The following is a 12,373-nucleotide window of genomic DNA, read 5'->3' as shown; positions in this document are numbered from 1 at the left end:
CTTATATGTAGCCTACCCACTTGACAGGCATGTTGAGGGAATATTGAAAGTATAGGAAGGATTAAACTGCAAAAAGGTGGGAATTTAAGGAGATGGGACGTGGATAAACTGAAAGAACCAGAGGTTGTACAGAGTTTCAGAGGAGCATAAGGGAATAATTGACAGGAATGGGGAAAGAAATACAGTAGAAGAAGAATTGGTAGCTTTGAGGAATGAAATAGGGAAGGCAGCAGAGGATCAAGAAGGTAAAAAGACGAGGGCTAGTAGAAATTCTTGGGTAACAGAAGAGATACTGAATTTAATTGATGAAAGAAGAAAATACAAAAAAGCAGTAAGTGAAGCAGGAAAAAAGGAATACAAAATGAGGTCGACAGGAAGTGAAAAATGGCTAAGCAGGGATGGCTAGAGGACAAATGTAAGGATGTAGAGGCTTATCTCACTAGGGGTAAGATAGATACTGCCTACAGGAAAATTAAAGACATCTTTGGAGAAAAGAGAACCACTTGTATGAATATCAAGAGCTCACATGGAAACCTAGTTCTAAGCAAAGAGGGGAAAGCAGATAGGTGGAAGGAGTACATAGAGGGTCTATACAAGGGCGATGTAATTGAGGACAATATTATGGAAATGGAAGAGGAGGTAGATGAAGATGAATTTGGAGATATGATACTGCGTGAAGAGTTTGACAGAGCACTGAAAGACCTGAGTCGAAACAAGGCCCCGGGAGTAGACAACACTCCATTAGAACTACGGACAGCCTTGGAAGAGCCAATCCTGACAAAACTCTACCATCTGGTGAGCAAGATGTATGAAACAGGCGAAATTCCCTCAGATTTCAAGAAGCATCTAATAATTCCAATCCCAAAAAAAGCAGGTGTTGACAGATGTGAAAATTACCGAACTATCAGTTTAATAAGTCACAGCTGCAAAATACTAACGCGAATTCTTTACAGACGAATGGAAAAACTGGTAGAAGCCGACCTCGGAGAAGATCATTTAGGATTCTGTAGAAATATTGGAACACGTGATTCAATACTGACCCTACGACTTATCTTAGAAGAAAGATTAAGGAAAGGCAAACCTACGTTTGTAGCATTTGTAGACTTAAAGAAAAAGCTTTTGATAATGTTGACTGGAATATTAACTTTCAAATTCTGAAGGTGGCAGGGGTAAAATACAGGGAGCGAAAGGCTATTTACAATTTGTATAGAAAGCAGATGGCAGTTATAAGAGTCGAGGGGCATGAAAGGGAAGCAGTGGTTGGGAAGGGAGTGAGACAGGGTTGTAGCCTCTCCCCGATGCTATTCAATCTGTATATTGAGCAAGCAGTAAAGGAAACAAAAGAAAAGTTCGGAGTAGGTATTAAAATCCATGGAGAAGAAATAACAACTCTGAGGTTCGCCGATGACATTGTAATTCTATCAGAGACAGTAAAGGACTTGGAAGAGCAGTTGAACGGAATGGACAGTGTCTTGAAAGGAGGGTATAAGATGGACATCAACAAAAGCAAAGTGAGGATAATGGAATGTAGTCGAATTAAGTCGGGTGATGCTGAGGGAATTAGATTAGGAAATGAGACACTTAAAAGTAGTAAAGGAGTTTTGCTATTTGGGGAGAAAAGTAACTGATGATGGTCGAAGTAGATAGGATATAATATGTATACTGGCAATGGCAAGGAAAGCGTTTCTGAAGAAGAGAAATTTGTTAACATCGAGTATAGATTTAAGTGTCAGGAAGTCGTTTCTGAAAGTATTTGTATGGAGTGTAGCCATGTATGGAAGTGAAACATGGACGATAAATACACTCCTGGAAATGGAGAAAAGAACACATTGACACCCGTGAGTCAGACCCACCATACTTGCTCCGGACACTGCGAGAGGGCTGTACAAGCAATGATCACACGCACGGCACAGCGGACACACCAGGAACCGCGGTGTTGGCCGTCGAACGGCACTAGCTGCGCAGCATTTGTGCATCGCCGCCGTCAGTGTCAGCCAGTTTGCCGTGGCATACGGAGCTCCATCGCAGTCTTTAACACTGGTAGCATGCCGCGACAGCGTGGACGTGAACCGTATGTGCAGTTGACGGACTTTGAGCGAGGGCGTATAATGGGCATGCGGGAGGCCGGGTGGACGTACCGCCGAATTGCTCAACACGTGGGGCGTGAGGTCTCCACAGTACATCGATGTTGTCGCCAGTGGTCGGCGGAAGGTGCACGTGCCCGTCGACCTGGGACCGGACCGCAGCGACGCACGGATGCACGCCAAGACCGTAGGATCCTACGCAGTGCCTTAGGGGACCGCACCGCCTCTTCCCAGCAAATTAGGGACACTGTTGCTCCTGGGGTATCGGCGAGGACCATTCGCAACCGTCTCCATGAAGCTGGGCTACGGTCCCGCCCACCGTTAGGCCGTCTTCCGCTCACGCCCCAACATCGTGCAGCCCGCCTCCAGTGGTGTCGCGACAGGCGTGAATGGAAGGACGAATGGAGACGTGTCGTCTTCAGCGATGAGAGTCGCTTCTGCCTTGGTGCCAATGATGGTCGTATGCGTGTTTGGCGCCGTGCAGGTGAGCGTCACAATCAGGACTGCATACGACCGAGGCACACAGGGCCAACACCCGGCATCATGGTGTGGGGAGCGATCTCCTACACTGGCCGTACACCACTGGTGATCGTCGAAGGGACACTGAATAGTGCACGGTACATCCAAACCGTCATCGAACCCATCGTTCTACCATTCCTAGACCGGCAAGGGAACTTGCTGTTCCAAAAGGACAATGCACGTCCGCATGTATCCCGTGCCACCCAACGTGCTCTAGAAGGTGTAAGTCAACTACCCTGGCCAGCAAGATCTCCGAATCTGTCCCCCATTGAGCATGTTTGGGACTGGATGAAGCGTCGTCTCACGCGGTCTGCACGTTCAGCACGAACGCTGGTCCAACTGAGGCGCCAGGTGGAAATGGCATGGCAAGCCATTCCACAGGACTACATCCAGCATCTCTACGATCGTCTCCATGCGAGAATAGCAGCCTGCATTGCTGCGAAAGGTGGATATACACTGTACTAGTGCCGACATTGTGCATGCTCTGTTGCCTGTGTCTATGTGCCTGTGGTTCTGTCAGTGTGATCATGTGATGTATCTGACCCCAGGAATGTGTCAATAAAGTTTCCCCTTCCTGGGACAATGAATTCACGGTGTTCTTATTTCAATTTCCAGGAGTGTAGTTTAGACAAGGAGAGAATAGAAGCCTTCGAAATGTGGTGCTACAGAAGAATGCTGAAGATTAGATGGGTAGATCACGTAAGTAATGAGGAGGTATTGAATAGAATTGGGGAGAAGAGGAGTTTGTGGCGCAATTTGACTAGAAGAAGGGATCGTTTGGTAGGACATGTTCTGAGGCATCAAGGGATCACCAATTTGGTACTGGAGGGTAAAACTCGTAGAGGGAGATCAAGAGATGAATACACTAAGCAGATTCAGAAGGATGTAGGCTGCAGTAGGTACTGGGAGATGAAGAAGCTTGTACAGGATAGAGTAGCATGGAGAGCTGCATCAAACCAGTCTGAGGACGGAAGACCACAACAACAACAACATGTGTACCAATGACCATGGGTAAGGGCAGGTTGAGATGGAAATGGAAACGGTGGATAGAGCAAGGAGGAAGAGAGGGAGACGCATGAGGGAGGTGGAAGGTGTACAGGGGTGGTGGGCAAGTGGGAAAAGAAGAGCGGGAGTTGGAAATGGAAAGAGTGAGGGGGAGGGGAATATGGTCAGAGGGAGGGGTTGAAGGAAATAGACAAAGAGAGGGAGAGGAGGAGATGAAGAAACAGAGAGCGGTTGGAGGATGAGTTAGACAGACATGGGGAGGAAGAGATGGACGTAGAGAGAGAGAGAGAGAGAGGAGGGGGTGTGTTCAGTATATGTCTCGAATGCATACATGGAAGAAGCCAAGAGGCAAAGGATAGTTAGAAAGAAGTGCTGCACTTTCATTGCAGTGGCCACATGTCTTTTTTTCGGTTAGCCAGAAGAAATTTGTGAATTTTAGTGAATAATGGCTGTCGGCATTGCATCTAGTGATAAATAAATGTCTTCTAATGATGATTTTTGATTCCAGTCTCTTTTTTGATTGTAGCCAAGCGTGTTTCACAAACTTTGAACGTCTTAACCTCGTCCTCTCTTTGTTCCCTTGGTTTCTTTAATTTTGATTGCTGCCGTTGTTCCTAGCATGACTTCCTGTGTCTCATTGAGATGGCGAGCTGCCTGTCACGATGCCGCAGGTCTGTTCCGGCGAGTGATCGCACAGAGCGGCGTGGCAGTGGGCGACGGCGCGTTCAGCGCGCGGGTGCCGGAGCGCTCGTTCGCGCTAGCTGCCCACCTCGGCCTCACGACAACAGACTCCAGCCAGCTGCTCGACATCCTGGCGCGCCAGCCCGCCACGGCGCTCGTCGAGAACACTCTTCAAGGTCGCACCGAGGAGGTACGTCATGTGTCCGCCACGTTCTGGCGTCTCGTCTACACAGCCTGTCACAGAATCAGGAATAACTATGGAAACCATAAGACAGTTGTCGCAAAAGTTGGAAATTTTGTTACGAGAGAAGAGTTACAGAAAAAGCGTATCGTCTAAATCAGTGGCGCTGCTGTATTCTTGCGTCGTCTGTACATAGTTGGAGGACTACATCTTATAGAGTATTGAAGTATTTGTGATAGAAGATGAAGTATTACAACTGGGATAGCTGACTCACTTGAATAGTGTTGAAGTATCGAAGTTACGACCGATCCTACAATTTTTGTACTTATAGATATTTACTGGTACTGATGGTCACCATCGGAGTAGGACTCATTTGTGCACATCAATATTTGAAGGTTCTTCCTTCGAGTACTCGAAACATACCTGCAACGCCATTTACGTTTAAGACGCGGTGGGATCCCATCGTGTTTAACTTCAAACATGGCGCAAAGAAACCTATGGTAAACTGAATGAGATTTTCACTCTGCAGTGGAGTGTGCGCTGATATGAAACTTCCTGGCAGATTAAAACTGTGTGCCGGACAGAGGCTCGAACTCGGGACCTTTGCCTTTGGCGGGCAAGTGCTCTGCCAACTGAGCTACCCAAGCACGACTCACGCCCCGTCCTCACAGCTTTACTTCTGCCAGTACCTCGTCTCCTACCTTCCAAACTTTACAGAAGCTCTCCTGCGAACCTTGCAGAACTAGCACTCCTGAAAGAAAGGATATTGCGGAGACATGGCTTTGCCACAACCTGGGGGATGTTTCCAGACTGAGATTTTCACTCTGCAGCGGAGTGTGCGCTGTTATGAAACTTCCTGGCAGATAAAACTGTGTGCCGAGCCGAGACTCGAACTCGGCGTGAACGGGGCGCGAGTCGTGCTTGGGTAGCCAGTTGGTAGAGCACTTGCCCGCGGAAGGCAAAGGTCCCATGTTCGAGTCTCGGTCCGGTACATTGTTTTAATCTGCCAGGAAGTTTCATATCAGCGCACACTCCGCTGCAGAGTGAAAGTCTCAGTCTGGAAACATCCCCCAGGCTGTGGCAAAGCCATGTCTGCGCAATATCCTTTCTTTCAGGAGTGCTAGTTCTGCAAGGTTCGCAGGAGAGCTTCTGTAAAGTTTGGAACGTAGGAGACGAGGCACTGGCAGAAGTAAAGCTGTGAGGACGGTGCGTGAGTCGTGCTTGGGTAGCTCAGTTGGTACAGCACTTGCCCGCGAAAGGCAAAGGTCCCGAGTTCGAGTCTCGGTCCGGCACACAGTTTTAATCTGCCAGGAAGTTTCTATAGTGAACTGCTCGTCAGCTGCCACTGAAATGAATCTGTTTTGATTAAACGTGCCATGGTGTAAGGACTCAGATCAGGATCGACAAACAACAGCGCTCTAAGAGCCAGCAGACCCGGCTGATGCCCCTACTGTGTTCAGGTGGTCGTGGTAGGTTTCTGGGCGCGTTATCAGACGCTGTAATAAAAGAATGAGTTGTAATACATGTTTATTCAGTAATTTTACAATTCAGACGGCGGCTTCCGTTTTCTCCTAGGTCCTGGGTCGGACTCTCACGTCTGTCTGCTGCTGTGGTCCTGATTGGACCTACGAGACGACGTGGCAGTGCTCGGTCGTTCCCAAGGCTCCTCTCGCCTTCCCACACCGCGTGGAGTTTTTCGGATGCCGTGTTGTCCGACACTATTGCAGTAGCAGGCTCTGAATTTCGCCGTGTTGGGTCATCGCGATGAGCCGCGCTATTGCCCATCAGGTGACTGCGTCGTCGTGATGTCGTGCTGTTCGCCGATCGTGACCCACCCTGCAGAAAGCCGGTGGTGGATCGGAGGCTGCGACATTAAAACGTCATGGCAGTCTCTTGAGTAGCTCACGGGCGGCAGTGTAGCGGATATGTGCTGTAGAGATGGAACAATCGTGCACAAACTATTACCTAACAGTGGTTCAAATGGTTCAAATGGCTATGAGCGCTATGGGATTTAACAGCTGTGGTCATCAGTCCCCTAGAAATTGGAACTACTTAAACCTAACTAACCTAAGGACATCACACACATCCATGTCCGAGGCAGGATTCGAACCTGCGACCGTAGCGGTCACGCGGCTCCAGACTGAAGCGCCTAGAACCGCACGGCCACACCAGCCGGCCACCTAACAGTAATCAGACAATCTAGCGCTAAGGGCTTGAACGCCATCGATGATTCTGATAGAGTCATTACTGGTCTGTCAGCTGGAGATTTTTTTTTACGGATGGGGAAGGGGTTTTGCTATTAAACATCATTCATAATGACCGGACCCTCTTCCTTTAGTCCCAGCCGTTAACAGTCTCTCCTACTACTACGTTTGTTTAACGATTTGTGTCGCTACATTAGCCCGCTTGACAAACCAACAGTGCATGAAGTTGCGAATCGAATCATGTGTCTTGCATAACGTTACGGAGGCGCACTGAGTCCCGCCTGATTGTTCTGTCTCTGTCTCACGCTACCTGCTGAATCGCTCGCAGTCACGCACTGCCCTGCTGTGCTCGCTGTTTCCGCCGGCCTCCTCTCCGAGCGTACTGGCTTACGACACACGCCGTGCCTGTTGACACATCGGCACCGCTGCGGACGCAATGTTCGGACGGTAAACTGAACTGTTCTGCCGTAAAACAGCTCATTGATACGCTGCGACAAATAGTTCCTTATTAATGCGATTAGTTTAATTTCTTTTGTGTCCCGAATGAACACCATGTTATACAGTTTGAAAAGCGTGTAAGGGTGTTGCAGATGAGGCTGTGTTGAGAAATAATTGTAAAGAAAAAAAGGTGATACGTTGCGCTTTTTCCGAGTCGTTTATCATTGAAGTTAGCCCATCAGGTCGTTGCGAGCTCAAATTTAAGCACTTGTGGTAAAATGCGGTAATGTAAGGCATCTGTGGGTGGGTAAGTTACCACTTGTAGAAATGTTCATTATCAGATAAAATGTTTTCAGAAGTTTTAAATTTAAGCGAGGTGAGCAAAAGCTACGTGTGTTCGGTTTGAGGAAACCAAACGAAGAACACGTTTCACGACACCGTCTATGGCAGGCTGCTTTGATTTGCACACGTTACGACCTGATTGCCGAACTTCAGTGTTAAATAACTCCCCAAACGGCGGAACGTATCGAATTTTTTCCTTAACAATTATTTCTCAGCACAGCACCCTCTTACAAGTTTTCGAGACTGTTTTTGACCATTCTGTATAAGTTATGAGCTATTAGTTATAGACGCCACGTCTAGTAGGTGGTGACGATAGGGAAAGAATTCTAAGTGTAGCTGTAGCAGCATAATTCGGCCTTATTGAAGTTTATAAATTAAATGTCGTAGATAATAGCGAAATTGTGGCGCTCGCTCTCACCCTTCGAGTAAAACCAACTGTACGTTATACCGGCGTGTCGGGCGGTTGCAGGACAAGGCGCGTGGGCTGATGTTTCCCTTCGTGGGCACCGTGGAGCCGGCAGGAGAGGGTGCCTTCCTGACGCGCCACCCCGAAGACATCCTGCGCAGCGGCGACTTCCAGCAGCTGCCGCTCATCACGGGCGCCACCGCCTTCGAGGGCTCACTCTTTCTCCCAGGTCGGCAGAGCCGCCACTTTAGCTGTACAACCTGCTACTCTCTTTTTTTACGAAGTGCCTTTAAGTGAGTATTGATGAATAATACACGACTCAGAATACTTCGAGCGTCTTTAGAAATATCCTGATATACCATCTGAAAAATGTACTGTCTGAGAGAGTAACAGCCTTACTTTTCAATTTTAATTTTGTTTAACGTTCGTCTGTAGCATCACACGCGTTGCAAGCAGAGAGCTATCATTGAGTTTCTTTTGGCGGAAAACCAGAGCATCGCAGATATACACAGGCGCTTGCAAAATGTCTAGGCAGTCCTGGCACTGAACAAAAGCAGGGTGAGTCGTCGGGCTAGGCGTCTGTCATCATCGCAACAAGGTCGAGCAAGCTTGTCCGATCTCTCGCACACAGGGCGCACCCAGCTGTGACTCCTATTATGTTGGAAACTGCGGACACTCTCATCCGAGGTGATCGACGGATCACTGTCAAACACGTTGCTGCACATCTGTACGTCTCTGTTGTTAGTGTTGGCATACTCATCTACCAGTTGGGGTACTGAAAGGTGTATTTCCGCTGGATTCCTCGCCACCTAACAGAAGAGCATAAAGAGAAACGAAGGGCCATCTGTGCGGAATTGTTTGGGCATTACGAGGCTGATCGTGACAATATTTTGGCGAACATCGTCACAGAACCAGAGGCAAAACAGCAATCCATGGAGTTGCGCCAAGCCACCTCTCCTCTGAAGAAATAGTTCATAGCTGCACCCTCAGCCGGTAAAGTCGAGGTGAGGATCTTCTGGGACCCTCAAGGTATTGTGTTTGAAGTTCTGCCTCATGGTGTAACGATCAACTCTGAAGTGTGTAATTCTACTCTCAGGAAATTAAAGAAACAACTTCAGTCTGTTCGTCACCACCAAAATTCAAACGAAATTCCTTCTCCATGACAATGCAAGGTCTCACACGAGTCTGCGCACCCGAAGGTACTCACATAATTCTGTGGACTATTCTTCCTCATCACCCTACAGCCCGATTCTCGCACCTTCCGAGTTCCATCTGTTTGGCCCAATGAAGTGGTGCACTCCGCAGGAAGCAGTACGTGGACGGTGGGGAGGTTATTGAAGCAGCAACACGTTTGCTCCGACGTAAACGAGTAGAGCGGTACCATGCGGACATATATGCTCTCCCAGTAAGGTGGCGTAAGGCAGTCGCACTGAACGGAGATTACGTCGAAAAATACGGTTTTGTAGCCAAAAGAGTGGAGAATAATACGGTGTATTGTGATCCTGAATAAATCCAACCTACTGTCAGACTAAAGTGTTGCATTACTTATTGAACTCGCCGTGCATATTTCACTCGCTATTCCAAATAATCCCAGCCACTTTTTACGGGACTAAGTTGGCTAGTCGAACTGCTGAAACACTGATTCATCGAGAATTTTGAAATTAGCATCTTGATTCATGTTCAGAGTAAAGTGAATGAATGGGTCCATATCATGGCACAGAACCACCTCCAGCCTGAGCTACACCTTCGAGACGCTACGCGCTAAATGACTCAGCGGGCTGTCGATGTGGACGACGCCTCGCATCTTCTGGAAAGAAGCAAAACCACGACTCGTCGGACCGCTCAGTCAGCTACTGTCCAGCTTCTGTGTTGTTTGATCCACTGAAGATGCGCAGCTATATGTGCCTTCGTGAGCAATGGACTTTCGTGAGTCACCCGGCCCCAAACTTCCACTGCATGAAGTTTCCTCCACAGTGTTCGCTCGGAAACCGGGCGAGATGGACCTGCTTTCGTTGACAGTGGCAATTCTTGTCGCATATGAAATAGATTGTCACTGACAAGGAGGGACATCCGTCTTCAGCCCCCTGACGGTTTGTTACTATCTTTTTTACGTCCAATATTCTTACGCTGTGTTACATGACTACGATTGATGCGCCATTACTTGTAGAGGCGTTGGGACATTCTGCGTTGACACACCATCAAATCGAGCAATTTTAATAGTGGTGTAGTCATGGGCACGCCTGAACACAATATCTCCTTACTGCCACTATGTCACGTTTCCGTATCGACTCATCTAAATGCGCAGATCGTATGCGCAGTGTATCACAGTTCCGTTAAGACTATGGTTTTAAAAATTAAATGTCGTTTCTTATGTTCACAAAATCACTATATTTATTCAAAATAGTCTCCCCCTGAATCAAAGCAGAGCTGAAATCGTTTTAAAAGTGTTTTGAAACTGTAATTGCAGTCCTTTTTTGAAAAACTGCATTTAGTACTGCAGTACAGATGTCCTGGATATCCTTAAGTGCGCCGTAACGGGGTCCTCTCATTCCTAATGTCTATCTGGGGAACAACTAGATGTCGGCTGTGGCCAAATCTGGGGTTGATCCAGGAGTGATCCGCTAGCGCACGATCTTCGCTTTGTGGACTGGCGCGTTGTCATGGTGGGGCCTGATGCAACGATGCTAGAGCTTTGACCTCCTGCACGGCTGTTGTTCACACTTCAAGGATCGTAACGCCGCAACTCGTCACGAGACATTATTGCATCATGGAATTTCACACAAGCAGTCCTAGAGGAACTGGGACACAATGTAATAACCAACTGGCACCCCTCCCCCCCTCCCCCAAACACACACACCTCATTTCACTACCAATACTTCTATCAATAACAGACAACACAGTTTGACATGATCGCCTGATAGTAGTTCTACACCATTTGCAGCGAATCAAAACAAGCACTGTGCGCTTTTAAGGCGGAGACTAACATTATTTTCCGGTGAATTAACTAAGTAGGGATCACGGTTCTTCTTGTCGCTTTTTTCCGTTACTAAGTGCGAAATCAGAATTACTTTCCGGCCTCATTTCTATTTTGAAGTAGAACTGTCCTTCGTCTAGTACCTCTTCCATTTTCGTATTTAATCTTCTGTGTATAATTAGATTGATAAGATTTCACCTATGAATTCTTAGACTGGTCCCACGGTAATTTTAATATACACTCTGAGACAAAAAATGAAAAAATGAAGAAAAACGTACTATATGGGTATTATCCGAATGGGCTGGAAAACGGTAGATGTGATGTGCACGTAGGAACAAAAAAGTGCTTACAATTACAGAAAAATTGGATAATTTATTCAGGAGGAAAGAGATTCACCAGCTGAGTAAGCCAGTAATACGTTGGCCCACCTCTGGGCCTTATACAAGCACTTATTCGGCTTCGCATTGAGTGACAGACTTGCTGGATGTGCTCCTGATGGATGTCGTGCCATATTCTGTCCAATTGGCGCGTTATATAGTCAAAACACCGAAATGGTTGGAGAGCCCTGCCCATAATGCTCCAAACGTTCATTTGGGGAGTGATCTGGCGACCTTGTTGGCCAAGGTAGTTTTAGGCAAGCAAGAAGACAAGCAGCAGAAACTCACGTCGTCTGCGAGTAGGCAGAAATGTAAGGACAGCATGGCTTGCTATGAAGGCCAACGAAACGGGGTGTAAAATATCTTCGACTTACCACTGTGCTGTAAGAGTGTCGCCGATGACAATAAAACAGGTGGCACCCCAGACCATCCTCACTCCTGGCTGTCAGGTTCTGTGGTGGGCGATAGTCAGGTTGCTATCCGACTGTGTCCTGGCCTCCTCGCCACAAGTCTTAAGCCGGGAATCTCATTGACTGGAGCAGAGTTGTCTTCAGTAACGAGTCTCGCTTCGAACTGAGCCCCGCTGACCAGCGGAGACGTGTCTGGGGACGCCCCGGACAGCAGTTGGAGACCAACCGGTCTGTCGCCCGCCGTATGGCCCAACAACCGGGAGTGATGGTCTGGGGTGCCGTTTTATTTCACAGCAGGTCTTCTTTGGTCGTCATCCACGGCACCCTTACAGCACAGAGGTGCGTCGACAATATTCTACGCACCGTTTTGTTACCATTCGTGGCAAGACATCCTAGTCTTACATTTCACCAAGATAATGTCCGTACGCACACGCAGAGAGTTTCTACTGCTTACCTTCGTGCTTGACAAACCCTACCTTGGCCAGCAAAGTCACCGGATCACTCCACAATGAAAAACGTTCAGAGTACTATGGACAGGGGCTTCTAACCAGCTCGTGATTGTGACCATCTAACGCTCCAATTAGAAAGAGTTTTGCACGATATCCCTCAACAGGGCTTCCAACAACTCTGTCAATCAACGCGAAGCCGAAAAAGTACTTCCATAAGGGCCAGTGGTGGCCCAACGCACTATTGATGTGCTCAATTTATTAAACTTTTCCTTAAGAATAAATCATCCAGTTTTCCTGAAATTG

The 12,373-nt window shown here is 47.7% G+C and overlaps 1 protein-coding gene across 1 annotated transcript in view; it reads left to right on the top strand.

Annotated features, from left to right (window-relative positions):
• Positions 1-12,373, top strand: part of LOC126456362 (esterase FE4-like) — an 89,969-nt gene that overhangs the window by 38,093 nt on the left and 39,503 nt on the right. Inside the window, exons 5-6 of the mRNA XM_050092116.1 lie at positions 4,280-4,479; positions 7,924-8,089. Of these exons, the coding sequence (XP_049948073.1) occupies positions 4,280-4,479; positions 7,924-8,089 (366 nt within the window). The remainder of the gene's footprint in view (positions 1-4,279; positions 4,480-7,923; positions 8,090-12,373) is intronic.

Source organism: Schistocerca serialis, chromosome 2 (genome assembly GCF_023864345.2).
Source record: "Schistocerca serialis cubense isolate TAMUIC-IGC-003099 chromosome 2, iqSchSeri2.2, whole genome shotgun sequence".
Classification (NCBI taxonomy): Eukaryota; Metazoa; Arthropoda; class Insecta; order Orthoptera; family Acrididae; genus Schistocerca; species Schistocerca serialis.
This window is presented reverse-complemented; position numbering and strand designations above follow the sequence as displayed.